Here is a 27800-nt window from a genome sequence, read left to right on the forward strand (position 1 = left end):
AAAGGAAAGGTAGAGATCGGGTCCCAGACCCTTGCTTCCTCCAGGCTCAGAGATTCTGGGGCCCTGGGAGTGGAGTGGTCAGCGAGGCAGAGACAGGGAGATGCTCAGAGGCCTTTGGCTGAAAAATGCTGAGAACCAGACACCTTGAGTGAGGGAGGGAGAGAGAGAGAGAGAGAGAGAGAGAGAGAGAGAGAGAGAGAGAGAGAAAGAGAGAGAGAGACCCTGAGAAGGAAAGACAGCAGGGGCAATCCTAAGGGAGGTCCCCCGATGAGCAATGGGGCTCTGGCCAGGTCTTGGGCTGAGCCTAGGATCTGGGAGGCTGGAGGAGACGGGAGGGGGCGTCCCAGGCCGGGGTCCCCAGAGCAGCAAGCAGGCGCAGAGCAGAGCCGGGTCCTGCAGCCGCCGCGGAGCCGGGAGCGGAGCCAACACCCCACCACCACCCGCCGTGATGTCAGCGGGGCCACTCTTAAAGGGGCAGGCTGCCCGCGGAGGATCTGATGGGGGCTGGGAGCCGTGGACACCGGACGGGGGTACTGCGGCTGTTCTGAGGAAGACAGTGGGTAGCCCTAGCATCCAATTGGACCGAGTCCCAGAAACCCAAGAGAGATGAAGAGAAGCCGGCCTCGTCGAGGGAGCCTGCAAAGCTTTGGGGCTCAGTCCCTTCAAACGCACAGACATAGGCACACCATTCGACAGTCTGCCGCTGTTCAGGGACTACATTTCCCATCAATGCTGGAGGCCAGGGGCCGCACTTGGGGGAAGGGTCCGCCGCGGTGTCTACTGGGATGTGTAGTCTATTTGCACCGTCATCTCCACTCCCCTTCTCGCAATTGGGTCAAGGGAAGGAGGCTCGAAGGACGCATCTGCCTGCTCCCTCGGTCGCTGGCCCTTAAGCTCCCAGGTTCTGGTCGCTTAAATTTCTCTGTTGTGGAGTCTGTCCCTCTGATCACGTCCCCAGGTCTCTCAGTGGGAGGCTTGCCTTTCATTTACCCTCTCAGGACTCCCCAGGATCTGGGTCTCAGTGTGTGTCTGTGAGCTTGTGTGTGGCTCTTGGTGAGTATGTTTGTGCTTGTGTCTCTGTGCCTGGGGTCCCCCTCCTTGATCCTCTCTGTGGCTCGCTCTCTGTGGGTCCATCTGTCTCCCTGTTCTTCTGCTCTCAGGCTGTGGGTATCTCCTCTCTCTTTATGGTTCCGCGCCCTTTTCCTCTCTCTCTCTCCGCCGGCCCTTCCCCAGCCTCTGTCTGTTTGTTTCTGTGTACACTCACTGCCCCACCCCCACAACCCCTTCATCTTCAAGCTTAGAAGAAAACATTCAACGCCTTAGCGTCAGCATCCCAAATTTATTCTCCAGCAGCTGTGACCGAATAGGAGAAGCAGAGAGGAGTGTGTGTGTGTCGGGGAGGGGGTCCCCAAGAGTGGCAGGCATGGGGTGGGGGCGGGGTTCCGAGCAGGCCTGGAGCCATGCACCTGGCAGGTGGGCAGGAATGGGTTTAGGATGGGGCAATCTAGAATGAAAGCTGACTGAGAACGGGGAAAGGATCCTCCACGCACCCTAGGAATCCCCAGAGCTTGGAAGAGGGCACTGGAGCACGTGGGGCACAGCCTCCCACTGACTGCGGAATGGAGTGGGGATGGGCAGGGCCTTGGAGGTAGGTAGGGGCTTGTCCTGGAATCCGAGTCTGGAATTGACCACTTCACGAGACTATTTCCCAGAACAAACACAAATAAATAAATAACAATAAAAAGGAGAGGTGGAGAGTCTACCAAGATGGAGTCTAGAACCCCACGGAGTGGGCATGGTGGTGATTCCGGAACGTGGTGGAGCAGTCCTAACTCCAAGGTGGGTGAGGATCTAGGGCTCAGCACAGCAGAACCTAGAGCACGGCATGGCTCCAGAGACTGCACAGAGTTGCGAACACCAGGGACGCTCGAGAAGGGCATCTAACGCCCAAGGGGCAGGGGCCAGAATACTAGAGAGCAGGCGCTAGAACTAGAAATGGAATGGTAAAATGGGGCCGAGGCTGGCGCGGTGGAGGGAGCCGTGGGGACACCTGGTGGCGGCGGTTGGAATTACATGACTGGCACAGGCGTTGGGCTGATGGGGCTGCGGGCATCCGGGTGCACGAAATCCGGGTTTACGTAGGTGAAGCCTTGGAAATCTGCCTGGTCGATGCTGGCCAGAACTAGGCGGTCCGGGGGCGTCAGCGCTGGCGCCGCCCGCGTGAAGAACTTGTCGAAGTTCTCGCCGCTGCGGCCACACTGTGGGAAACACGGAGAGGGAAACGTGATATTCGCCCGCTCCTTGAGTGTTTGTTTCTGTCCCCCAAATCTATCTCCTTTCTCCTCTAGAATCTCTGCACACTCTCATGACCTCTGCATCTCCCTTTCGGAATCTCCTCAGAGGGAACCCCGTCCAATACCTCATATAGGTATTGGAGCTCCTGGGTGTCCCACCTACCAAGGGACCAAGGTTTTTTTCTGGAAGATGACCTACCGGGCGGGGTCTAAACGGAGGTGGGATCTCCAACCGTTCCAGCCGGTCCCAGTCGATCCAGCGGAAAAAGCCATGGGCACGGATGGTGGGCTCCCCGTCAAGCCCTGAACCCAGGCGCTTTGCAGGGTGTTTGGTTAGAAACTGTGGGGAACACAGAGAGACAGAGAGACAGACAGACAGAGTCCCGGACAGGGAGGCCCAGAGAAGGAGAGGGGAGAGAGAGGAAGAAGAGGAAGGGAGAAACACAAGCATAGAAATCCAGGAAGAGAAGAATAGCAAGGGAGTGGGGACAAAGATGGGGAGAGGGGAAATGGAGACAGAAAGAGAGAGAGAGGGAAAATAAATGAGAATGGGGTAGATGAACCATGAGGACAGATGGAGAAAGAGAAAAATCAGGGTCAGAGAAACCCAGAGAGGAAGGGGTAAGTAAAGAATTACAGAAGGGGATAGAGGGAGAGAGGAAGAGGGAGAGAAGGAAAGGGGAAGTGGGAGGGAAAGAGAGGTTGGAGGCACAGAGAAAAGGGAGAGCAGAGATCCAGAGATAGGGGGAAACCCAGAGGGGGAAGACAGAGACCCGGAGAAGGTCGGAGATGAAGGAAATAGGGGCAAGGAGAGATCCAGAAAGAGAAGAGGAGAGAGATCCAGAGAGAGAAGAACAGAGATCCAGAGTGTGTGTGTGTATGGGAGAGGGGGGAGTAAGGTAACAGAGACCCAGGGAGGGAAGGGCAGAGATGCAAAAGGTGGACAGACATCCCAAAGGACACAGAGGAAAGGGAGAGGCACAGAAAGCCCCGGTATATGTAGTTGGAGGCAGAGGGATGAGACAGAAACCCAGAAAGAGACAATCAGAGAGACATGGAGACAGGAGCCAGAAGTGTACTTAACCCTGTTGAAAAGCTGCCATAGGCTCTCTCTCCTACATTAACTCCCTAACCCCAGAAGAGGAAACTGAGGCTCCCAGAGTTTCAGTAACTTGCCCAAGATCCCACAAGAGGACAAGGTTCATCTGTCCCACCTGGTCCTGGAGAGGCAAGCTCTGGTCTTCCAGCCCTTCCTGCAGTGAGCTAGGGAGTGGGGACAGCAGAGGAGGATGGGACTGAGGCTATCCTTGGGCTGGAGGTGGCAGCAGGGCAGTAAATTATTGTTTAAACAAAATGTCTGTATTATATAAACTTTCCCAGTAGATGGAAGTGAAGTTACTTGAGGAGCAAGAGCCACTTTCTAATGCACAGAGACACTGTGTGGGCAGCCCTGGATGGCAGCACTTGGGCACATGGGTTGTGAGTCTGAACAATCTGCGAGTTAGGGGGCTCTCACCCCCTTGCAGATGGCCACGGCTTCCCTGGAGAGAGACTTGGGGTAGGTGACGGTTTGTTCCATGATAGCCTGAAACAGCTCCTCTTCATCCTCCCCATCAAAGGGGGGCTAAGAAAATGCAGGGGATAAATCAGAGACTTGATGTACTACCTCTCCCCACCTTCTACACCCTCATCCCCCACCATGAACACGACCCCCACCCCCAACTTCTTAGGAAAAACTATGAGCAAACCACCAAAGCTTTATCTTTCTCCCTCTCAGATGCTCTGGTTTCCTAACTCAGATGCTTTCACTCACCGCACCTCTTTGCTTTTCTGTCTCTCTCTCTGCTGTGTAAATCAGCAGGGTGTTAATTAGGCAATGTGTCATTTAAACAAAAGAGAGAGAAAACTGCAGGGAGAGCTGTACAAGTATCCTTGTTAGATGAGTGGTCCCCAGTGTTCTGGGGGTAGGAAGAGCAATGCAGAGGCCAGATGCTTACTGTGAAGTCTAGAGTGTTTACATAATTGAGGGGGTCCATGAACTTGGATGGGGAAAATGCATTCTTTTTTTTTTTTAAAAAAACATCTAACCAAAATCTAGCATTTTTTTCAATTATGAACGAAGGCAACAAATCACAACAGTAGTACTTGTGGTTCACTGCCAATAGAAATCACAGATATTTTCTTATTAAAATATCATTCATCTCTACTTCAAAATTACTGGTAGACCTTCCTACTTACTTCCTATTCTTGTGAGATATTGTTGTTACATAATTCATTAGTAGGACACCATATATATGCCTACATCCAAGTGTTTAATATTTAGATAAATGTATACATTGAAATAAAAAAAAATTTCATTGGTTAAATTAGAGTCGATTAAATTTTTAAAGTTTTGATAATCATAATTCAGTGTAATTGATTTCTTTTGTGACCCTATTATTTTAGTTTTATGCATCTGAAAACACTATTTTTGAGAAGGGGTCCATGGCATCAAAAAGAGGTGAAGAACCCCCACTTGTGGAAAGATAATGCTTTGGCACCACAGATAGCGCCACATGGGCGTGACCTTTTCCACTGCTTAGCACCTTCTTAGACTACGGGCGTCCATTCCTAACCTGTTATTCCTGAGACAAAGACCATGTAACAGCTGGTGCCCTACTCTATGTTGCCTTTAGATAAGCCAGCTTCTCCCCAGCTTCCCTTACCTGTCCTGCCAACATTTCATACAGCAGCACCCCAAAGGACCACCAGTCAACAGATTTCCCATAGGGCTGGTAGGCAATAATCTATCGGGGAAGGATAGAAGGCAAGAAATCATGCTTTGTGTTTTAAGAAGCCTAGGACCCCTCTGGCTTCACCCTTGGACACCCTACCCACATTAAGGACTTCAAACACAAACTCTTCCGCACTTAAAATACCTTGGCCAGAGCGCCATCCTTTGGGAAATCTGGGAAACGAGCTTTACTTACTTAGAACGTTCCTTTGGAGCCAAAACCAAAGACTAGCTAAGGGCCGAGTCATAAATTCCAGCCACCTAAAACATTTAGGTGATCATATCCTCGCCTTACAATATCAGGTGCACAGGGCTAAATTTCAGAGACCAGAGATTCTTAAATTTCAGGTTCATTTCCAGCCCTGAAGAATTCCAGTCTCAACAGGCCAGAGTCAGAGGCAGGAAATATTTGTTTATTTTCCAAAACCTTCCCAAGTGATTCTGACTATCAGCCAGGATTTGACACCATTGACCTTGGTTATTCGTTCACGCACTAGCATCAAATCACCAGGAAAGATCAAGACACCACAAACACTATCTCCTCCTTCCACTGAGAGAAGTCAGGACACACTATTTACTTATATGCTGTCTGACCTGTAGCTCCACTCCCTTTCACAAAGTCAGAGCATATTCTGCCTCCTTGAAATATTCAGGACACAGCCTCGTGACACTCCATGTTCTCAGGGGACTGGCCCGCACACTCCTAGTAACTGGAAATCAACTCCACAGTTTACAACAGTTCAGTGACAGGCCCTGTTCTTTTGGAATGCCTATGAACTGGTCTCGCTCACTCATCCACAGGCCCCGCCCACTTTGCCTATTTAGAGACCCAGTTTTGCCTCTCTGCAGCTGCTCTTCCTTAGAACTCCGGGAGCTCACATAAAGACCCCAGGGTCAGGTTAATGCTAGACTATCAGTCACACCCACTCAGAGAGAGCCAAGGGCAGTGGAATTACGGTTACCTCCGGGGCTATGTAGTCTGGGGTCCCGCAGAAAGTGCGGGTTGTGGTCCCGGGGAAAACGTTTTCTTTACACATGCCGAAGTCAGTGATTTTGATGTGTCCTTCCGCGTCGAGCATCACATTGTCCAATTTCAGGTCCCTGGGGGTAGGGGTGGGGTGGATAGGAATCCAGGAAGGGCCGCAGCAGGAGGTTTGAATCCCTTCCCCTCCATTGAAAGGCCTTGGGCTGCTCACCGGTAGATGATGCCCTGATTGTGAAGGAAGAAGAGGCCGATGGCGATTTCCGCTGCATAGAACCTGGAGAGGGAGGTGTGGTGTCAGAGGTCAATAGCTGGACCCTATCCCCTTCCACCTTCCCTCCACCCTCACCTTGGCCTAGACTCACGCTGCATGGGGCTCCTTAAATTTGCCCAGCTGCTGAATGTGGTACATCAAGTCGCCCCCGGTGACATATTCCATCACAAAATACAAGCGATCCTGGGGAGGAGTGGGCGTGGCTTAGAGGCAAGAACATGCCTACTGGGCGGTCAGCCTGAGCAGAGCTGCGCACAGGCCTGGGCGTCCAGCATTCTAAGTGGGCGCAGCTGGGTTGCTAAATGGACGGTTTCTGCCCACTCCAGACAGATGGGAAAGGTTAGGGACTCACTCAATCAGAAACCCAGAGCAACTAGTCATGCCCCCCGGGAGGCCCCGAAGATTCTAATAAGGCCAACTCAGAATCTCCACCCGCCCCATCCCGTTACTCAGAACCACCGGGGTTCTGGTCCTGTCCTCTCAGAATGGAAAATTGGGAGCCACCACCGTTCACTGGAAATCCTGGGACCCGCAACCCTTTTTTCCACACCCACTCACACACATAGGCAGTTCTGGACACTTATTAGAAACCAAAGTTGTTCAGGCCTCACTTGCACTTGATGATGATGATGATGATGGAGATGATGATGATGATGATAATAACATAAATATCCAAGAATTTGGCCACATCCATTCGGAGAGCTTGAAGTTCTTCCACCTTGCTATAAACTCAGAAACTCAGAGCAAATGTCTGATCCATCCAGGGGGAATGAGGGAGGGCTCCAGAGCCAGCCTCTACCCTTTCCATCCTTACCGGGGTCTGGAAGGTGGAGTGGAGCTGGGTGAGAAAGTGGGGCCGGCCTCCGGGGCCTCTGCCTCCCAGGGCCAGCACGCGTTTCTCCACCAGGGTGCAGTCCACATCATCATCCTGTACGATCACGTCTTTCTTCAGGATCTTGATGGCGTAGAGCTCATCGGAGCCCCTACGCTCGGCCAGCATCACCTGGAGACACAAGCCCCAAAGGCCCAGTCCATTGTGGGAACCTTAGGGGTGCAGGTCCCTGCCCCTCCCTTTCAGAGACACAGGAATGGGAATCCCAGTTCCTTCCTCTCTCTCTCTCTCTCTCTTTGGGAACAGGGTGTCCTGACTCTGCCAACCACTGCCTCAGGGAACGCATCGTATCTTTACGCCTCCCTTCTCCAGGGCCCTAAGGGGCCTATCAGCTCTCTTTGGGGACTCAGTAGCCTAGTGTCGCCTGCCTTTTATTTTCCCTCTAAGGACCAGAACATGATCTCCCCCAGACATCCCCTCTTTCCCAGAGCCCCAGGGGTCCGACCTTCCCAAAGCTGCCTTTCCCCAGAACCATGAGGAAGCTGAAGTCAGAGATGTGCAGACGTCCAGGACTTGCCCCAAAGAAACAGCGCTTGGAGTCGGTGGGACTAGGGGATGGGGAGGGGATGGGAGAGGAGGAAGGACCCATCCGCACTCGCTGTGAAAAAGGGGAGAGATCCAGAGGTAGTCAAACCCCCAACAGGGGACATAAGGGGCTGCCCTTAAGAGAGACAGTGTCCAAGAATGAAAGAGGTGGGGAGAGATGAAGAGAAAATAAAAGTTGTCCCCACATGCCCAATTTGGCTTAAGAACATTCTATGACTTCCTGTAGCCACAGGGTTCATTTATTATTTAACTAACCCTTAGAGACCTGACTATATGTCATAAATCCTCTGGAAAACCCTGTTATCACCCCCACCTCATTTTAGAGAAAACTGGCACAGAGATGTTAAGTAACTTGCTCCAAGTCACACAGTAGGTCAAACACAGAGCCAAAAATCAAAGTCCGTTAAAGCTGGACCATTTGTTCCTCTCCTGTCTGTTTCTCCAGCAGCACCCCGCACATGGCTTGGAACAGAGGAGGTCTCAGCAAGAGGATAGAGAGTGGTGACCTCAGGAGGTGGTGCTGAATGTAACCCCTGTTGCTCAACCCTCAGAACAAACTCGGGATCTGAACTCACCCACACTGTCCCCCTGGGCTAGGCTACCTGCCGCTCCTCCCTGGTCTTCAAGATAGGCTTCTTCCTCCTTCTACCTTTGCCTTCCACCATCTAGTCTACACAGAGGCAGTCATCTTGTTCAAATCTTAATCACCTCAGGCCACCTCCGATATCCTCCCAACTCACTCTGTTTAAAAGCCAAAATCCTTCCAGTGAATGAGACCTTCATCTTGTGCTTCCCCCTCCCCCAACCTCTCTTCTCTGCTGTGCTGGCCTGCCCCAACCTCAGGGTCTTTGCACAAGCTCTTCCCTTTGCTTGAAACTCTCTTGTCTGCTATTCTCAAAGCTCATTCTCTCACTTCTCTTATGTGTTTGCCACATAGTACTCTCTCAGGGAAGCCTTCTCTGCTTACTGCAGTTAAAATGACATAAACTTCCCCCAACAGCACTCTCTATCCCACTCAATGTTTATTTTTCTCCACATCACTCATTGCCTTCTAACATATTATTTACTTCTTTCATTTAATGTTTTTCTCACTGCGTAAGCCCCACAGGGGCAGAATTTTCTCTCTCTCTCTCTCTCTCTCTCTCTCTCTCTCTCGTTTGCTGCTATATCCCCAGCAACTAGGACCATGCCTTGCCCACAGAAGGGCTCAATGACATATTTTGCAAAAGAATAAATGAGGAAGAGAGTATTTCTTCCTTTGGCCTGGAAGTCTGGTCTCCCTTTCTTTGGCTTGGAAAATCCTGCCCCTTATGACTCTGGGAAGCTTTCTGACTCTCCCATGTGGTGCCAGGTGTTTCTGGGACCTCCCCCTTGGTGTCTGAGGCCACCTCCATTATCAAATGCATGCCTTCTTATGGTGAATATCTCCATCTGTAACTTTCCCCTACACTAGAAGAAAAGCAAGCACCCCAGGAAATGGACTGATTCAATTTCTAGAACAGGGCTTGTCTAATGAAACCCCTCCAGAAATAATGAGTGAGTGAATGGAGGAGAGGCCACAGTGATAGTAAAAAATGCAAGGATAAATTCAGGTGTCACCTTCTCAGGGAAGTCTTTCCTGATCACCTCCCCCACCACCCTCAGCTGGGCTAGTGCTCCTCTATGTTTCTTTAGTGCCCTGGGTTCTGATTTGGTCCATCATCCTGCAATTTCAGTATCATATCATCGTGACTCTGTCCCTACCTTGGGGAAGGAGTGGCCTGAGAGTCAGATTCACCTAGGATTACTCAGCAGCAAAATCCTGCCACCGAGTATGCACTCGACTGGTGTGTGTAGAAATAAAGACTTAATCGGGGGAGAGAGATATAGATTACAGGAATGAAACTGTCTCCATTCCAGGCCTCAGCTCCACTCACCTCATATAGTTCCAGGGGGTAGTTACAGGCCTGGGGGCAGGTAGAGAAAGCAAGTGTCAGAGTCCCAGAGAAGTAGGAGATTGCCCTGGAGCAGGGGTTGGAAGCCCCCAAACTCCCAAGCCACAGGGATAGATAGGAACTTGAATTCCCATCAGACCCTGGGGCAGGTATTTCATAGGAAAGCAGTTGACAGAGCCCCAGGATCTTCTGGTAATTGTAGTACCTGGACCAGTGAGCCACCAACAATGGCATATGGGAAAGGCCAGCTCCGAACCGTGGTGGGGCTGGGCTGGGCTCCCCTCGGAGAAGCCAGGGTCAGGGTACCTCAAACTTCTGGAGGAGGCTGCAGTTGTCAGCATCAGCCACCGGCACATTGTAATATTCGCCCTCCTCCTGGTTCAGTAACTTGTACCTGACATACAGACGGAGACCAGAGCCGGGCAGGAGTGGGGGTGATGGGTGGGCCGGGGACCCATGGGAGAGGCAGAAACATCAGAAGGGGGTAAAGAGACAGAGAGACAGACACAGAGATTGAGAGAAAGAGTGAGATAAGGAGAGAGGGGAATAGGGGGAGAGAGACGTGCAGGGAGAGAATGAGGGTGGTCTAGAGGGAGACCACACAGAGACAGAAGTGGAAATGCTGAGGCCACCCGCCCCACCCTGGCCCTCACCATCCATCCACTGGTGCCTTGAGCAGCTCTGAGACCCCAAAAGACATGGCACCCATGAAGTCATTGCGGGAGGTCCGGTCCCAGTCCCACACCTCCACACTGAGCCGGCGTTCCACATCCCCAGGCTTCAGGTTGCTGGAGAAAGGTAGGGCAGAGTGAGGGGCCCAGTCCCAGGCTCCCCCACTTTCCATCCTCACTACTGGAGGAGGCAATTAACCCAGCAAGATGGGGTCTGTTTCCTGCTCTGTGAAGTGTCTTTCCACTCCAGTCCTCAGGTAGGGGATCTCTCTGCCAACATGGGGCCCTTAGTAAACCTAGATAGCTCTGTCTCCCTCCTTTCCTCACACCCGCGCCCTCGGCCCCTTCCCATTCCAGTCTGCTGGTTGTTTCTCTCCTACTGAGAGTCTCTGTGCCCCTCTCTTCCCTCCAGTCTCTATTCTTCTGTCTTTTTGTCAGTTTTCTTTTTTTCTCCTTGCCACCCACTCCCCCACCCACCACCCCTCTGCTCACAAGCCGCCCTACCCAATTCTGTCTATGTCTCCCTTTGGGGCTCTATCTTTCTCTCTCAGTGGTGGGCTTTAATAGATATTAAATATACAGATGTCTGAAAATAAGTAAGTAAATAAATAAACAAATAATGCACAGATGCCTGTCTGTCTCTAAGCTTTCAGATCTCCATTCCTCTCTCCCAGTCACTCGATATCCTGCTCCCACCACATTTTTCTGATCCCCTTTTGGGTTCTTCTATCCTAATGCCTCACACCAGCTGCTCTCTAGGGATCTTGGGGGCCACCAGGACCCTCAGATCATCTTCTGTCAGCCATCACAGCCTCCCCTATACCCGAGGCTCACAACACAAAGGTCTCGTTCCACACAGGGTTCAGAGTGGCTTTCACGGTCCGGGTCTTCTGTTTTGTCAAGTTCCGAGGGTCTGGAATGAGCTTCAGTTTCACATAAGGGTCAGACAGACCATTGGGGTCCATTGGGATGAGATTCCGGGCCTCACCAACTGTGGAGGAAGGTGAAGGAGAGAGATCCAGGAGGAGCTCCTAGCCCTTCCACACCAAGGATTCTGAGCTCTCAGCTATCTGTCTCGTGACCAGGTGTCTTTGATGTCTTACCTGTCCACTACCTGGAAGACAGGGCACAAAGCCCTTTTCCCAGCCAAGGACCCCGAAATCAGCCTCTTCCTTCTTTACTACCCAGGAGTCAGGACCTGGCCGTATCAGCATCGGTAAACTCGACCCTCTCATCCCTCCCTCTCAAGGCAAGGACCTTGACGCCTCTAAGGAGCAAGCATTAAGAGGGCCTGAAAGTCACCCGAGGCGAGGGTGGAGGCGAGGCTGCCAGCTAGAAGGGGCGTGGCCGGGCAGTGTCAGCCTCAGTTGGTGGGGGGCGGTGGGCGTGGCCTTCGAGAGGGGCATGGCCTTCCCGGAAGGGGTCGGGCACCGCGCAGGTAAATTCTACCTGTCCCGCACATGTAGGTGACAGGGCGGGGCCTCACCCGTGATGTGGATCTCATCTGCGGTCGGAGCCCGGATTTCCAACTGCAGGCGCCCGCGACGCTCTGTGTGGTCCACGCCGCACAGAGAGGGCACGCTGCGCACGCAGCGCCGATGCACGTTCATCTCGCAGCCTGGGAGGGCAAAATTGGGGTTTGCGCTTCAGGCTCCTCCCCAGGCCCCAGACTCCATCCCCCCAAAACCCAAACTCTGAGCCTTTGAAGGGGCCCAAGAAGTGCCAAGTTCTGGCTAGAGCAGCGAGCATAGACTTACAGGAGCATTTCATGCCCTGATGTACCAGCCCGTAAAGGAGGGAGCCGCAGTGGTCGCAGAAGGTGGGGCTACTGTAGCTGTGCAGGCGGAACTTGTGCTTGTTCCGGGGATCCTGGGGACAGAGAGGGGCCGGTCAGAGGTGTGGCAGGAGACATCCTTTTGAACCCTTCCTCCTTGCTCTCCCAGTCTTTCTGCGTCTGCACACTCATTGGCTCTGCAGTATTTATTGAGCACCTAATGTGGGCCAGAGACTGTTTGGGTGCCAGGCCCCTGCCGTAAACAAAACAGAGGAAGAGAGAAAATAAACGTAATGAATAAAATATATTGTATGATGGATAGTAACAGGCGCTCTGGAGAAAAATGAAATGGGGAAGGGGACTGCCAGGGATGGGGAAGGGACTGAAATTTGAAATAGAGTGATCAATCAGGGAAGGCATCACTAGCAGGGTGGCATTTGGGAAGAATGTGAAGAAGGTGGGGTCTTCCAACGTTCCATATAGCCCCTACACCCCCACCTCCCACAAGCTGTGCTTTGAGGACTTGTGAGCCACTATGGATCCCAGATCAGCCTCTGTCAATGTCCTCACATTGATGATCTGCCTTTTTCGAGCCCCTGGTGGGATGGAAAATCTAATCTCTCAGTCATGTGGCCTCAGGCATCCTAAGTGAAATCCTAAGTGAAAGACTAAGTGTAAACCATGCCACAGGGGCTGGCATGTTAAATGTGCTCAGTGCTGTTACTTTTATTGCTGAGGTTATTATTAACGATTTTATTGCAGTTCCCACAGTAGCCATGGGTTTAAATATGAGCTAGGCTATTTCCCAGCTGTGTGATTTGGGGCAAGTTCATGCCCAATTTTGAGCCTCCTCAGCCCAGTGGAAATAAACAATCTATGTCTTAAAGCAATACTAACTGTCTAGAGTCCAATTAAGCAAGAATTTAGGGCACCAGGAAAGCAATCCTCCCTCCACTCCCTGGCAAGGTCTTAGTGTGAAATCATTTGATATTTGCCTTTTGCGAAGAATGCATTGCAAGTTATCCTAGGGTGAAAATTCAGGACACTCTTGGACTTTCATATATTTGGCAGTTTAGTGGAGACCCTATTTCAAATGATAGTTGAGTGGCAGCAGGGTGTTGTCAGTTGCCGCCATCTTTTTCAATGCTCTGGGCCTCTGAAGGTGTTCAACTGACTCAAAGGCTCCTGCCTCGCGGAATGAGACACTGTATGAAAGCCCTCAGAAGGGTGCCTGGCACATAAGTGCTCCATGGATAGAAGCTGTTGCACTTATTCTCAAGGTGAAAGTCATGATTTAAAAGGAGACAGTCCTGGGGCTCCAATTAGATCAATCAGGGTCTGAATTTTTAATCTGCCCATTACCCAGCCACGTGGGTTCCTGCCACCCCTTCCAGAGACCCAGTCTTCCTTCCTATAAAATGGGGACCACAAACCCTCCCTAGAAAGGAAGGGCTAAATCAAATTATGATTGTGGAAACTAACTCAAATCATGCTTGTGAAGCCCTTAGTCCTTCCTAAGCCCTCGATCAACATCACTTTACAAGATCAAAAGCATTAAGAAGAAAAAAGATGCCAGATTGATGTAAAGACCACCTCTTCAATAATTAACCTCTGTTTCATCATCAGTAATAATAAACATTTTAACAATGATAATAATATGTTGTCTCTTGCCATGTGCCACATACAGTCCCAAGTATTTAATTCATTTGGTTCTCAAAACAACCCCATAAGGCAAGCATGGTTATCCTTCTCATTTCATAGGTGAGGACCTCAAAAGGTACAGAGAGATAAGCTGATGTGGGGAAGGTCACAGAACCAATAGGTGGAAGAGCTGGGTTTGAGCCCAGGTGCTCTGGCTTGGGAGCCTCTGCTCAGATGAGAATGAAATCAGTACCTAACTGGACAAGCTGTCGTGTATATTCAATTCTGTATGGCATTCACAATATCTGATGAGTGTCTGCAAAGAACACTGGATGAATCAGAAGTAGCACTGGTAGCAGAGTTGGGCAGGTGAGGCAGCCAATCAATAACATAGATAGGTGCTGGTAGACAGTGGTGCTCAATATATTCTATGCAGTCACATCTTCTATGTGAACTTCAATTGTCCTCACCTGACATGCTGGCAAAATTACTCATAAGTTTCTGTGATGTTATCTCTCACTCTCTCCCTTTCTCTTTCCCCTCCCCCCACCTCTCTCTCTCTCTTTAACTAGTAATTATAAAACCATCTCCAATGCTGTGTCAAACCCTGGGTTACACTCTTAACCTGACTTTATCGAACTGTCAAAACAAGCCTAAGATGTCTAGATTTATGCTGTCCCATACAGTAGCCACAACCCATATGTGGCTGTTAAGTTTAAATCAATGCAAATTAAATGGTAGATCTCTGTCCTTCAGTCACAGCAGCCCCTTCCAAGTGCTCTCTAGCTATGTGGCTGGTTGCTTCCGTATTGGACAGGCAGATACAGAAAACTTCCATCACTGCAGAAGGCTGTGTGGGTCAACACGAGACCATCAGTCACACTTTATAGGGAGGTGTGTGTGTGTGCAGGGGGGAGACTGAGGCTCAGAGAAAAGAGCCCCATAGCCAGACAGAAAGTGAAGGAAGGGTCAGGGGTGGGCTGTTGTTGTAAGCCCTGATTTGGAGGGATAGGGAGAGAGAAACTGTGTGTATGTGTGTGTGTGCACATGGTGATCTACACATTCAATGTGTGTGCATGTGGGGATCTGTATATACACATGTGTGTGTACATGGGATCTGTATATGCACATGTGTGTGCATGTGTATTGCAAGATCTCTCTGGTCCTCCCTCTCTCAGCACCTCTGCTGTTTCCATATCCACCATTTTCTATTCTAGTCTCTCCCAGATATCTACACCTCTGTCTCTGAGTGTCTTTGTCTATTTCTCAGTCTCTCCAGGTCCCCTTGCCTTCCTCTTGTGCTGTTGTTGCTGTCTCTGTCCCATCCCTATTTCCCCCTCCCCGCCTCTCTCTCTCTCTCTCTCTCTCTCTGTCTCTATCTTTTTCTGCATCTTTGAGATTCCCCATCCTCTTATCTTGAGATCTCGGTGCCTGCATCAATATTTCTCTCTCCCTCTGTCCCTCAGTTCTGTTTTTAAATCTCTTGAGCACTGGTTCACAGCCCACTCCCTCCAGTGCCAGTCTTTGGTCCCTTTGCCCCTGCCTCCTCTGTCCCCACCTCCGTCCCCAGCCTGTTTCAGTCCCCTGATTCCCCCTTTCCAGGCCAAGGGCAGGGGAATCTGGGCCAGACTAGCTCCTCTTATCTCTCCAGCCCCCCTCTCCTCCTAGCCTTAAAAATAGCAGGAGAAATTGGGACGGATGCCCAGGGGGTGAGAGTGGAGGCGTGGCCTCAGGAGGAAAAACCAGGTGTCTGGGCACTCACGTCCGTCTGGGGGCCCTTCCCCGCGCCTGGACACTCGAAGGTCACAAATTCGTGGCATCGCCGATGAACCACAAAACTGCAGACTGAAGGTGAGAATTATAGAGACACAGAGACCCCAACAGAAAGAAAACTAGAGAGAAAGAGCAACTGACAGAAAATCAAGCGAGAGGCTTCTCATGCAGAGAGACAGAGAAGCCAGGAGATGGAAATTCAAGAGATGGACCCAAAGACAGAAACAGAGATGCAGAGAATCACAGAGAAACACAGAGCACAGAGAATCCAGTGCATACCCACAGCCAAAGAGAGACAGAAACAGGGAGAGACAAATAGACAGAGACAGAGACAGAGAGACAGATAAAGACAGAGGGAAAATAGGATCCTACTGACAGACACAGGCTGGCAGACAGAAGTAAGAAAATGAGGAGAGAGGCAGGCAGATGGAAAGAGAGAAAGCACAGAGGGATATCCTCTGCCAAAACGGAGAGCAGAAACTTGGGCAGAAGTGAGTCTGGGGGCGCTGTGGCCAGCCGCCCCCCTTCCTGACTCACTCTGTTCTCAGCAGTGGCAGCTGGTGCTTTAGGACTCAACCCCCTCTTCCGCTCTCCCGACTCTGCTGGCCTGCCAGGCCCCCACCCGCCCATCGCTGACCCCACCCCTCCTGCCTCTGCCTAGGATGGTCGATGTTGTCATGGTGATGGCAGCTTGTTGGGGGGGGGGGTGCCTGACTTGCATCTTCAGCACCCCCTTCAGCTCCCCTTTTCCAAATCTCCCTGTTCCCATGGCAACAGATTCTCCAAATATCTGTCCCCACCTGGAGCTGGCCAAGGGAGGGGCCCCCAGCACCACCTCCGCGCGGCCCCACCACCAGGGCTGCCTCCCCACCACAGGCTGTGTCTCTGCCACACCCCCCGCCCTGGGCTCCCCCCGCGCCTCTCTGGGGACCAGAGAACACGTGTGTCAAGCAGTCTCAGCTGTGGCGCCCCTGCCTCCACCCTCCTAAGGGTCCCAGGAGTCCAGGTCCCCAGCTCTTACCTTGACATTGCAGGCCCTGTTTTCCAATCCCCCTGCAGAAGGACCAGAGGTCAGTGCAGAAGAGGGTACCTGGAGCCCTCACATCTGCGAGCCACTGGAAGCCTCTGATCTTCCTCCCGCAGGAGTCAGGAGTCTAAGCCCATCTGCCTCCTCTTTCTAGAACACAGAAATTCTGGCCCCCAACCCATTCTTCCTCAGACCCATGGGTCTGAGCCCCCTGCCCCTCCTCCCTTAGACCCAGGAGTCTAGGTCTCAGCCCCCTCCTACTCCAGGACTAAGAGACTAAGGCTCCCTCTTTTTTCATTACTTGGGAATCTGGTGTGACACGGGTCTCTAACCTGGTCTCCTCGTCCAACTGGCCCCCAGCCCCCTTCCCTCACCAGATGAAGTCGGTGCAGTGGCTGCAGAAGGTTGGCTGCTTGAAGAAGCGAGCGGTGAACTTGTGGCTCTTGACTTCGTGGACCACCTTCTGCCTCAGAGCCCCCTTTCTACAAAATAGGGGCCGGGGCCCCCCCTCTGAATCGCCGCCGCCGGGGCCCAGGCCTGCCATGGCCCCAGAAACGTCGCAGGGACCAGGATCCTGCCTTTCTGGGGAAACAGGTGGAAAGGCAAGGAGCTGGAGAGTCGGAGAGCAGAGGAACCACTGGGAGATCCTGAGAAGTGAAGGAGAGGGGCGAGGCACCTCCAGAAGTGAGCCTGAGGGGCAGGCAAGGCCCCCGGGCGTGCCCACGGGGAGCGGGCGAGTGGGGCGCAGAGCCCAGGGTAGGGGTGCGAGCAGCCGGGAGGCACGAGCGGCGGTGGTGGGAGCTCCGGCTGCAGCACCTGCTGAAATGTGGGAGCCCTGGGTTGGGGGGAGGCGTTACCATGACAACTGAGGGGCGGGGATTCGGCTTAAAGGCATCCCCCTTCCGGAACACAAGACAAATGTCCTCCTCCTACCACCCCCCTCCCCCGACACACACACACACACACACACACACACACACGCACGCACGCACGCGCGCGTGCACACCCCCTTCCTGGGCTGGCTAGAGGAAGGCAGCAGCATCCTCCAAGCCGTGTTGTCCCCACCCCAATCTGTCACCCGGCTTGCCTTCCATCCCCCCTCAGGTGTCCCAGTGGCTCCCGGCAGCCCACTGTGGCTCCACTAGGTCTTTATGTCTCTGACTGTGTCACTCTATTTTAACCCACAAACTTTGTATTCGGTGCTGGGATCCAGTGGTGAACAGCGAGGCTTGGTGTCTCACTTTCTCTGCTGCCACCCATCTTGACGTCTCTCTCAGGGCCTCTGTGCATTCCTATGACTATGTCTCCCTCTCAGAGAGTCTCTTCTCCTGGTGGCTGTTCCTCTCCCTGTATTTCTGAAGTACCCCCCACCCCCACCCTGCCGTCTCTGTTTCTGTCTTTAGGTGGGTGGGTTTTCATTTCCTTGCCTCTGAGAATTTGTTTTGTTCCATCTGTGTCTGATTCTCTGGGTCTTGGTGTCACAACCCTTCCTTAGATCTTGATGTCTCCCTCTTTTTCTGGGGGCTCTCTAAATTCTTGCTGTCTCTCCCTCTCTCTCTCCGTGTCCCTGTCTTTGTAAATGCTTTTGTCTCTGTCGCCGTGATTCTCTCTGTTGGTGCTTGCCCCTTCCTCCTAACCTCTCTGTCCTTCTCCTGATCCACTGACTGTCAATCTCTCCCCCTTGCTGAGGGTCTCTCTCCCTCTCCCCCTACCACTTTTGTCGCTTTCCCTCCCTCTCTCTATTTGTCTCTGGCTCTATGAATCTATGTTTCTGGGCGTTTCCTTCCGTCCACATCTCCCTGTGATTCAGTCCCTTTCCCGCTCTGGCTCCGGAGTTCTCTGAGGGTCTTTCCGAACTGCGGTCCTGCGTGTCTCCTCCTGTTGCTCCGTTGCCCCGCCACTGCCTCTGCGGGTCTCAGGTAGTGTTCCGCCCGCCCCCCGCCGCCTCCCCACCAGTTCCGGGGGGCTTCCAGAAGCTCGCTCGGGGAGACCCGCTGTTGCCAAAGGCAACCAGGCCCGCCCCCGGCTGCGGGGCTCAGTGCACGCCGGGACTCGTAGTCCGAACTGACGGGCCGCCAGTTTCCGCGATGCCGCTGAGAACTACCTGTCCCTGCATGCTCCGCGTGGCGAGGCGGGGCGCCACCAGGGGACTCCGGACGCCGCCACACCTTCCTGAGGACTTTTCGGGGTCGGGGTTGGGCTTCCGGAAACTGAGAGGAAGGTGAGAGAATTCTAAGTCTTCTTCTAACTCCCAAACATGGGATCCTCTGACCTTCCAGCCACATCCAGGCGTCCGCAGCGCCCCAGAGCAGATAGGGGGTGGTAGTGGCCCCGAAGCTGACCTCAGAATCCCACCGCGCTCTGCTCCGCCAGTCCTGCGTCTCTTCCCAGCCCCCAGCGTTTCACACCTGGCTTCTAGAGCGGCCCTCTCTGGCGCCCTCCAGAAGGGGTTCAAGCACGGGATCGGGGCAGGGAGAGACAGAGAGGGAACGCCCTTTGCGGAGGCGGGGGTTGGTGTAGGTCAGAATCCTGGGGCGGATGTTGCAGAGATTCAGGAGTCTCTAACTCACCAAAACAGAATGCTTAACTCTTCTAGTTAGCCCTTCCCCCTCTTCTGGAGTGACCCCTTCCTCCCTTTGCAATCTCTCCCTGTTTTTGAGTGTAGGTGAAGAAAATGGGTGGTATGATTCTGGAATTTCCCGGGATTTACCTATTTATGATTGTCAGGCTGGAGAAACTGGCAAGATGACCTTCTGTTGGACAGACACTCATTGCACGAGTAATTCATTTGATCTTTACCAATTCATTTGCTCTCCTATTGACCAGATGTGACAGGGAGCTTAGAACTGAGAGTGGGAATGTAGGCAGGTTCAGATGCTGATGGCCTTGAATGCCAACCGAGGGGCTTTGGTATTACCTATAGGTCAGGTGGGGTGGGATACGGAAGAATGTGAGCAGGGGATGGCAGGATCAGACCTGGATGCTGGAAGCACCCTCTAGGCTGGAGGTAGGGTGATCCAAGAGAAAGCTGGGGCAATAGCTCAGGTGAAACAGTGAAACCAGAGCTAGGTCAGGAACCTGGAGAAGGGGACAGATAATAGCCTTTAGAAGGAAGAAAAGACAGTGTTTGATGACTGACTGACAGGAGAGGGGCTGGTAGGAACAAGTGCCTGGGCTCTCAGCCCCAAGAGGCTTTTACTGAGATGGGGAACCTAGAGGAGTTGATTTTGGAGGAAAGATGCTGCACTCATATTGGGACACTGTGTTTCTGACCTGCTCATGAGACTCCAAGGAGGGAGAAATCTTGTTCATTTCATCTTCACCAGCTCTCCTGGTTTGAGAGTTGTTTAGAAGATCCAGACTCAGCTAGTATTTTCTGATGAGGTCAAAGTTGGCTTCGCCTCAGTCCCCTTCTCCCACCAGACCCAGACACAGGGATCTGGGCCTTGCCTTGCCCTCTCTCCTGGAGCCCTCCCCAATAATAAAGCACAGGTCTTCCTTTTATCTTTATATAAGGTTAAAAAAAATATGGGTTTGGGAGTGGGGAAGGGGCAAGGCTTCAGTCTGTGATTGACAGCGGGGGCTGATGGGAATCAGAAGCTCCAGGGAATTAAAAAATAATAATATATTTATACATTTATATATATATATATCATGTTATGCATGTGAGTCCCAGAGAAGCAGGAAGCAGCAAGAAGAAGCAACTAGCACACAGAAACATGCATGTGTGTTATCACACACTCAAGCAATGCAATTCCTCTATGTACCTACCCAATCCACCCACAAATTTAAAAAAAATTGAAAAGAAATCTCCCCTTTAAGAATAGGACCACCCAATAATGTTTGCCCTGGAAGAAAAAAAAAAAAAAAAAAAAAACCTAACATTCCCTTTAAAGCCAGCAGCAGCCATTTTCTCCTCCCTGCAAAGGCAATACCTGCTAGTTTAAACCCTGAAGCTAGAGGGCCATATCACTGCCCCTTCTCTTTGCCAGCTCCTCTGATATCCCAGAGAGTTGGGGTAGGAGGCATCCACTACCCTTTGCTGCCTTTACAATGGCGTCTAGGCAGTGGGTTTTTAGTAAGCCGAAATTCAGGAGCCAACCTCAGATGAGGCTGAGTGACAGCAGGGGCCTAGAGACCCAAGGTCTGTGCTTTAAGCCTCCTGCCTCCTGGAAATGACTGATCTCCAGGGATTTTTTTTTTAACTTCAAGAGGAGGTACACTGTACAGCCCCCTCCCCTGAGAGAAAGGGGGTCCAATCCCTGGCTACCCACCTCTCCCCACTACCCGCTCCCCCCCACCCCATCCCACCCCCGCCGTGCACACACACACACACACACACCTACTAAGGCATAGCCAGGGTGGGCAGGCATGCTTTGGCAATGAGGCCCAGTCAAGAGGCCCAGGGTCTGAATAGCTGCATAGAGGGGTATGGGGTGTGGACCTCAGCACCTTTGGATATGGGGGTGGTGATGGTGGTTGTGGTGTGAGAGCAGAGAAGTCTCAGGGATCCCAAGGAAATCAGAAGAAGGAAAATGGAAAGAGGTGATCAGGAAACAGACAGATGAGAAAACAAACAGGATGGCTGAGAAAGACCCAGACAAGAGAACCAGTAGAAAAGAAGACCATCAAAAGAGAAAGGGGAAACATGGAGACAAAACAGGATGAGGGCAACCAAACCAATGGGACAAGAAGTAGACAGAGCAACAGAAGAGGAGAGAGCAGGAGTGAAAGAGAAAAAGAGTGAGCAGAATGAGACAGAGATGAGAGGGGAGGCAGGAAGGCAATCAGAACTCAGTAAAGAAACCTCCAGAAAGAAGAAGGAATCAGGAGCTCCTCGTTAGCACCTCAGACCCTGACAAAAACCAGGCGAGCTGAGTACACCAGGTCAGCCACATAAGCCAGCAGGTTGATGGCTGTCAAGATGGCCACAGCCAGGCGGCAGTCCCAGGGGCACACAGAGTCATTGTGCCTGCTTTGGCAGTTTGCATCCCTCCACCTCTGGGGTTGGCCACCGTACTTCTCATCGAACTGGTACAGAGGCCAGAGGATCATGGCAGAGATGTAGAAGAGCACGGAGAGCAGGGCCAGCCCGGACAGGAAACTGGGGAAGGGGATGGGAAGCATGTTGGTGCAGTCGCCCAGGTTCAGCAAAATGGCCACGGCTGCCAGGATGAAGCAGATGGCATAGACGGCCACACACCACTCCAGGGCTGGCTTGTGCTTGTACAGGTAGGAGTCGCTGATGAAGGCGAAGATAATGCAGGCCACGAAGGTCTCAACCACTTTGAGCAGGCCTGGCACTGTGGCCATGTAGCCGGTGATCTCACCGGGCCGGGCCCGGGTCCAGGCCACCTCAGTGGCATAAGCCACACAAGCGATGCAGGAGAAGGCGGTGGCAGCGATGGCGTGGTCCCTCGTGCGGCCATGAGACATAAACTGGACGTAGGTTGTAGGGTAGATGACAGAGGCTGAGAGGCAGAAGAGGGCGGCGTAGCAGGCATAGGTGATGGGGAAGTTGCGCCAGGAGAGTGGGAAGCGCTGCTGGAGCCCAGCTAACTCCACGATGATGATGATGAGGGTCATGGCGAAGCAGAAACACCAGGCGAACATGCACCAGTTACCCATGAACCCTACCCACGCGTTCACGCTGGCTACCAGCGAGAAGGCTACGCAGGTGGAAAGCAGCTGTAATATGCGGAGGAGGCCCAAAGGCTGGGTCAGTGCACGAGGGGATCCCAGGATGGTCGGGGATCCCAGGCCTGAAGATGACGACGTGGTGGTGGTCGTGATGGTTGTGCGGGTCACCGTCACTGGCATGGCTGCAGGGAGAGACAAGGTGTCGTAAGACAATTCCAACCATTAGAATCTGAGCCCTTGCCTCCCCAGGGGACAAAGTAACCTGGACTCCAGCTTGGGGAGTATCCCTGGATGCAGACCTTTCAGTTTTTAAACTGGACAGTCCCAGGCCTATAAAGACGAGTCAGTCACCCAGGTCCTAGCCGTTCTACCCTCGGCCTTGGATCCTCTATCTTCCACATTAAAACCCAGGAGTATAGGCCCATATCTCTCTCTCCTTGTCAGGACACTCCTTTTCTCTCTCCAACACAGCACCTATAAAACCACAGCGCTTTCTTCCTACTGTCCTCCCCACCCCCTAGGGAATTGGCAATCTTGCCATTCCAGACTGGGCTCTGACTCATCCCCTCTCCAGCTTCCCGCACTACCCCTGTCAGAAAGAGGCCCTGTCTTCCAGGAGCTCTTAACAACCCCATCTCCCTCTCAACTTCCTCTTTTTGAACACCCCAGGTCTGCACCCCAGCCAACTTCCTCCACCTAAGATGAAGAGGAATTTCTCTCTTAATTGGCCAACATTTCTAATCAGCTTTTTTTTTCTGCTTCTGTAAACATTCTTGTTGCAAGGCTGGAGATCTCAGGGTCAACTGAGAACTCATCCTCCCCTAAAGATGTATTTGCTTTAGTGCTTGTTAGGAAAGATATATTACTTTAGTGTTTGTTAGATAGAAAATCCTATGATCTGTAATTGCCCATAGCCCATAGCAATTTCATGGGTCTTAAATGAGCCCATGCCAACTGTAACAATGTGGGTATAAAAGTGGAATTGCCCCTAAGCTTGTGGCCTAGATTTTTGGAGCACTAGCTCTTCTGGGACTGCCACCGTAATAAAACTGAATTCTCTTTCTCTCTGGGTTACTGCTGGATTTTCACTGGTCTGATTTTTGGAGTTTTGGGGATTTTTTCCATAACAAAGGGACCTAGATAGCCCCAGCCTCCAAAGGTTCAAGAGTCCAGACTCCATATGCATGCATTCTCAGAGACCCATATCTGATCAGCGCTTCCAACTGGACCCTGGGACGGGGCTGACCTCTGGGCAGCAACCCCCCTTCCAACACCCCAGCTGGAGATCTGGTTCCCACCTGGGAATTTGGATCTGGAGAACTTCCACCCAAAGGAAGTCATACTTCCTCCGGCCTGTCCCCTCCCCCACATGGAGTCCAAACCGCTCAGGAACGCAGCCAGCCTGTTCCCCAACTCCAGGGAAACGGCTCCCAGATTCTTAGCTGTCCAGGGCCTTAGTCCCTTCCACTGAAATCTCTAGGCTTCCTGTTTTGCTCATACAGCTTCAGACCTCAGGACTCTCGGCCCTCGGCCCTGAGCACGCCAGAAATAAACTGCATTCTTCAGAACCTACAGCTTTTACTCCCATCCTAAAGACCCCCAGGAAACCAGTACCCAGCCTCTTGGGGACCAGATCTGCCTTCAGGCCCTAAAATGTTTCAGATATCAACTACCACCCCTAAGAAGCTCAGGAGGCCTCTTTCAAGCCTCAGGGAAATAAAACTTCCTCCTTCTAGTGTCAAGCGCCTTTGGAACAGGCTTTAACTGCTTGCGCCCCGGGGCCCTCTCTTGCACAGCAGCTCCCTGAAGACACAGGAGGCCAGGTCCAGGACACACTTCTTAGGCACAAAGCTGTCTGGGGTCCTCTCCTTGCAACCCAAGCTCCTAGGTACTTCTCTCAGGATCTAGGAGTCAGAATCCAGCCCCATCCTCTCTTAGACCCAAGACCCAAATATTTACCTCCCCCTCCCTGCCCCAGCCACTTTCTCTCCCAGATTCCGTGGTTCGGGCCCCAAGTCCACTCACCAGCGGTCTTGGCTGAGGACTCCAACGGAGAAAGATCGAGCAGCGGAGGCGGATGAAGTCAGACACCTGGAAGAGGCTAGTCAGAGCAGAGGAGGGAGGGAGAACGTCAGCGTCCACGTCCAGCTCAGCCCGGGCTCCGCCCTCCAGGGACCCAGGCTACTCGCCGGCGCGCGGCGGGGGACTCGCCCGGAACCAGCTGAGAGACTCCGCAGCCCGGGCGTGCCTCCTAGCCGGGGCAGGGTCCGGGGGTGACCAGGAGGCAGCCCCGCCCCTTCTCCATTCCCAAACCGCGGAGAAGGGACACAGAGTCCACGCCGCGAAAGCGCACGCCCTGTAGGCTGGCGTGGGCGTGTGTAAGAAACCCTGACCCGGCCTGGTAGTCACCCGGCACCCAGCGGGAGCGCCCGGGACGGAGGCTGCGGGGGCGGGCAGCGGGAGAGGGCCGCGTCTCCAGGCCTTATAAGGACTTCAAGTCAGCCCAGTCATCTGGAATGTGATGGGGACTGGGAGGCGGCGCCCAGACCCCTGCCCCGCGCCGGCCTCAAAAATGGCCCGACCTGGTCAGTCGGCCACACGCGGGAGTGGGGTGGGACTGAGTGGAAGGAGCGGGGAGCCTGGATTCCAGGTTTTAGGAGGTAAGACCTGGAACCTAAATTTCTATATCGTTCAACATATGAATTCTGGGTCCCTATGAGGTCGGGCTGGGTGCTTGGTTCCCCCAAGAGGGTCTCTAAGAGAGGAGTTACGGAGAACCTGGACCCCTGGGTTCGCCCAGTGGAGACCCCTGCCCGCCTTGAGGCCTGACACTGCTCTGCGTTGGAATCCAGAACAAAGATGAGTAGCCACACCTCCCACCATCTCCTGGAAGGCAGATCTCCGGGGCCACCTGGAAGGTGCCTCCCCACCCCCGCTTCTCCCGTACCCGTTAGAAGAAAGTCGGGACCGCCCAGGAGAAAGAGGATGGGCCAGGACTTCTGAAGTGTCGCGTGGAAGACGGGTTAGCGCAGGGGCCACCCTCAGAGTCGCCTGAGCCAGAGCTCAGGAATGCGAGGTGGGACACTCGAGGAGGAAGAGGAACACCCCTTGGGCTTCTCTGCACAGCTCAGGGTTCCCCTCCCTGCACCCCACCTTCTCCTCACCTCCACGCGGAGCACCACACCCACCCTTCTACAGACTCAGGATTGCACTCCGGACGCCTGGCCTGTGTTCTAGACACCCAAAGACGCAGGCTTCAGCCTTATTCTCTCTCGGCTGGCTCTCCAGCTCCGTCCGCGCTTCCGCAGCGCGGGTGCTGGATCTCAGCCCCCGGCTTTCACAGCCCAAATTCAGATTCTGTCCCCCGGATGGGGAGGTCAGTACTTCTGAAGCACAGCCACTCTCCCAAACTCGGGACTCTCAACTCTAACGGATTCCAGCTCCCTTCAACCCGGGATTCTTGGAGACCCCATCCGTCTGTGTCCTCAGACGCAGCAGTCCAGGCCCCCAACCTCCCCACCGCTCAGACCCAGGTGTTCGACCCCCAGCCTCCCGCCAGACCCAGGTGTCCCAGCTCCCAGCCCCTCAATACCCCGCCTCAGACCAGGGTGTCCCAGGCCTCAGCCCGCTCCTCCATCAAACCTAGCAGTTCAGGGCGCCGGGCCCCCTCCTCTGTCAGAAGTAGGACGTGTAAGAGAGTCCAGGGCTCCAGCCCCTCTTCGCCAGAACCCGAGTCCTGGCCCAGCCCCAGGCTTTCTAGGGACTCAGTCTGAATCCCAGCCCATTCCTCCCTCCCAAGAATCCTGACGCCCGCGGGAGTCACCGCAGCCTCAACTCACGGGCCTGTGGCGGCTGCAGCTGAAGGAGAGGAGACAGCTGAGGACTGGAAAGGGCTGCGAACTGGGTGGGGATGGCAAACTGGTGAGGGAGCGCGGGCGGGGCCGGGGGCGGGGCCGGAGCGCTGAGCTCCGGCGGAGACTGGGACTCCCTGGGCGCCAGGGCTATCCTAGCCCCGCCCTGGGGCGGGGCCAACACAAAGACCTCGCTCCTCCGGAGGCTAAACGGACCTCGGCTCCCCAGCTCCGCCGGAGACGGGGAGGGGAGAGCTGAGGTCATTGTCGCCATGGTGACAAAACAGGAAGACACAACAGCTGGCGGAATAGGGGCTCCTGGGGGCTGCCCTCTCGGACTCTGCCCCAGTGGTGTCTCCAGGGGAGGCTCGAGAAGGCCGTTGCCGCGGCAACCCTCTTGTTTAGCATTTGTTTAAGACTGAGACCCTCAGCCCACATCCCACCTCGCTCACTTTTTCCTCCTCCCTCCCTGCCTCCTCCCTCCCCGTCTGCTCCAACCCCGCCTTTCAGAATGGATGAAAGCTTGGACATCTGGGTCGCAGCGGGTTGGGTGGAAACCAAGCCTCAGTATAATGGGGTCTGTGGGCTAGGATCCCTGTCTCCTTGCGCCCATGAAAAAGGAGAGGTACCGGCTTCTAAGCTTCTGGAGACTTCTGATCTGAGGTCCCCGACTCCTAGATTCCCCAAAGGACTGCGGTCGGATTCCTGTACTAAAGAAACTGAGGGAGGAGCAAAAAGGGTCCCCTGATCATCATTTACATTGGGACTCACGGTGCAGGGACTGGTAGGCCGGACTTCAGGGTCCCAGATGTCAGTGGGTGGGGTGGGGGAAATTCCTGGGATTTGGGGGCACAGACTCCTGGGTTCCACATAACGCCCAGGCTGGGGACTCAGATTCTTGTCTCAAATGAGCGATCAGCTCAGACCCCTGGGTGTTCGGAAAAGATGTGGTTGCAAGGGGAGCCTCTTGGGTCTGGAAGGGAGAGAGATTTTTGGCCTGCATTCCCAGCTCCTGAAAGAGGAAGGGACTCAGAAGCTTAATGAGGATGGGTCTAGGGGCACCAGATTCCCGGTTCCCGCAAGAGGGGAGAGGCCCCAAGGGCCGATGTGCTTGGTCCTGGAGCAGGGAGGGCTGCGTGGTCCTTTTCTAGGGTCAGCCCTGGGGCCCTGGCACCGATTGAGAGCCAAGAAACCTGCGGGAGCTGAAGGGCTCGCTGCCGGATCGCGCAGAGCGCGGTGGTGGGGGGTGGGGGGTGGGGGGTGGGTGGACCCGGCCGCCTGGATCCCTCGCTGCCGGTGGTACACACTTACCAGCTCTGCAGTCGTCCTTGGCGCGGCCTGGCTCGCGGCTACCGCGGGGCGGGGCCTGGTAGCGGCTGCGGATGCTCGGCGACGCTGAGCTAACGGTGAGCTGACCTCGCTGCTGCTGCTGGGTGTCTTCCAGGCAGTCGACGGAGGAAGCTTTGAGGTGGAGCACAGGGGTGGAAACTGCACCAGTGGCGAAGGGAGGGGTCCTAAAGGGTCTCAGAGCTCTGGCTGTATGGTCTGCGGGGGACCTGGATGCTGTGAGCTCTGCCCGAAGTGTGGGGTAGTGGAGGGGTGGGAGGGATGTGGAGCCTGTATTACCAGTTTTGTGCTCCTGCAAAGGAGTTGGCACAGACCTTGCCCATAATTCTGTGCCTTGCATATGAGGGAGTCTCCATTAACCCCGGATCAGGACAGATAGGA

The 27800-nt window shown here is 53.6% G+C and overlaps 2 protein-coding genes across 9 annotated transcripts; both read right to left on the reverse strand.

The window, feature by feature from the left end:
• Positions 1 to 1299: 1299 nt before the first annotated feature.
• PRKCG (protein kinase C gamma) lies at positions 1300 to 19859 on the reverse strand. Of its 4 annotated transcripts, XM_036232303.1 has the most exons (20): positions 18924 to 19859; positions 16956 to 18791; positions 16576 to 16607; positions 15544 to 15626; positions 12124 to 12235; positions 11853 to 11984; positions 11201 to 11357; positions 10349 to 10483; positions 10002 to 10089; positions 9678 to 9707; positions 7661 to 7813; positions 7138 to 7326; positions 6935 to 7045; positions 6415 to 6506; positions 6264 to 6326; positions 6030 to 6168; positions 5000 to 5080; positions 3811 to 3918; positions 2494 to 2634; positions 1301 to 2258 (listed from the first exon to the last, which is right to left on the reverse strand). In XM_036232303.1, exons 2-20 carry the CDS (start codon positions 17123 to 17125, stop codon positions 2070 to 2072), a joined length of 2205 nt encoding a protein of 734 aa, XP_036088196.1. In that variant the 5' UTR covers positions 17126 to 18791; positions 18924 to 19859; the 3' UTR covers positions 1301 to 2069. The 4 variants fall into 4 exon arrangements, with proteins under 4 accessions (XP_036088197.1, XP_036088196.1, XP_015986402.1 ...); XM_036232304.1 differs by lacking the exon at positions 7661 to 7813 and having other exon boundaries at positions 1300 to 2258; positions 16956 to 19240; XM_016130916.2 differs by lacking the exon at positions 6935 to 7045 and having other exon boundaries at positions 16956 to 19240.
• A 215-nt stretch (positions 19860 to 20074) lies between these two features.
• On the reverse strand, positions 20075 to 27406 carry MYADM (myeloid associated differentiation marker). 5 transcript variants are annotated; one of them, XM_016130919.2, is made up of 3 exons: positions 27384 to 27406; positions 24247 to 24322; positions 20075 to 22403 (listed from the first exon to the last, which is right to left on the reverse strand). In XM_016130919.2, the coding sequence occupies exon 3, from the start codon at positions 22399 to 22401 to the stop codon at positions 21430 to 21432; it is 972 nt and encodes a 323-aa protein (XP_015986405.2). In that variant the 5' UTR covers positions 22402 to 22403; positions 24247 to 24322; positions 27384 to 27406; the 3' UTR covers positions 20075 to 21429. The 5 variants fall into 5 exon arrangements, with proteins under 5 accessions (XP_015986405.2, XP_015986404.2, XP_036088225.1 ...); XM_016130918.2 differs by lacking the exon at positions 27384 to 27406 and adding an exon at positions 26056 to 26130; XM_036232332.1 differs by lacking the exon at positions 27384 to 27406 and adding an exon at positions 26061 to 26109.
• Positions 27407 to 27800: the final 394 nt, after the last annotated feature.

Source organism: Rousettus aegyptiacus, unplaced genomic scaffold (assembly GCF_014176215.1).
Source record: "Rousettus aegyptiacus isolate mRouAeg1 unplaced genomic scaffold, mRouAeg1.p scaffold_m13_p_14, whole genome shotgun sequence".
Lineage (NCBI taxonomy): Eukaryota > Metazoa > Chordata > Mammalia > Chiroptera > Pteropodidae > Rousettus > Rousettus aegyptiacus.

What these genes read in the sequence shown, in the direction of transcription:
- PRKCG (XM_036232303.1), bottom strand. Translation starts at nt 17,125, where the DNA reads ATGGCAGGCCTGGGCCCCGGCGGCGGCGATTCAGAGGGGGGGCCCCGG. An exon ending in AAGGCACCAGTGGATGGATG is followed by an intron (nt 10,090 to 10,348) that starts GTGAGGGCCAGG and finishes TCTGTATGTCAG; the next exon opens with GTACAAGTTACTGAACCAGG. An exon ending in CAGACTACATAGCCCCGGAG is followed by an intron (nt 5,081 to 6,029) that starts GTAACCGTAATT and finishes CTTCCCCGATAG; the next exon opens with ATTATTGCCTACCAGCCCTA.
- MYADM (XM_016130919.2), bottom strand. Translation starts at nt 22,401, where the DNA reads ATGCCAGTGACGGTGACCCGCACAACCATCACGACCACCACCACGTCG.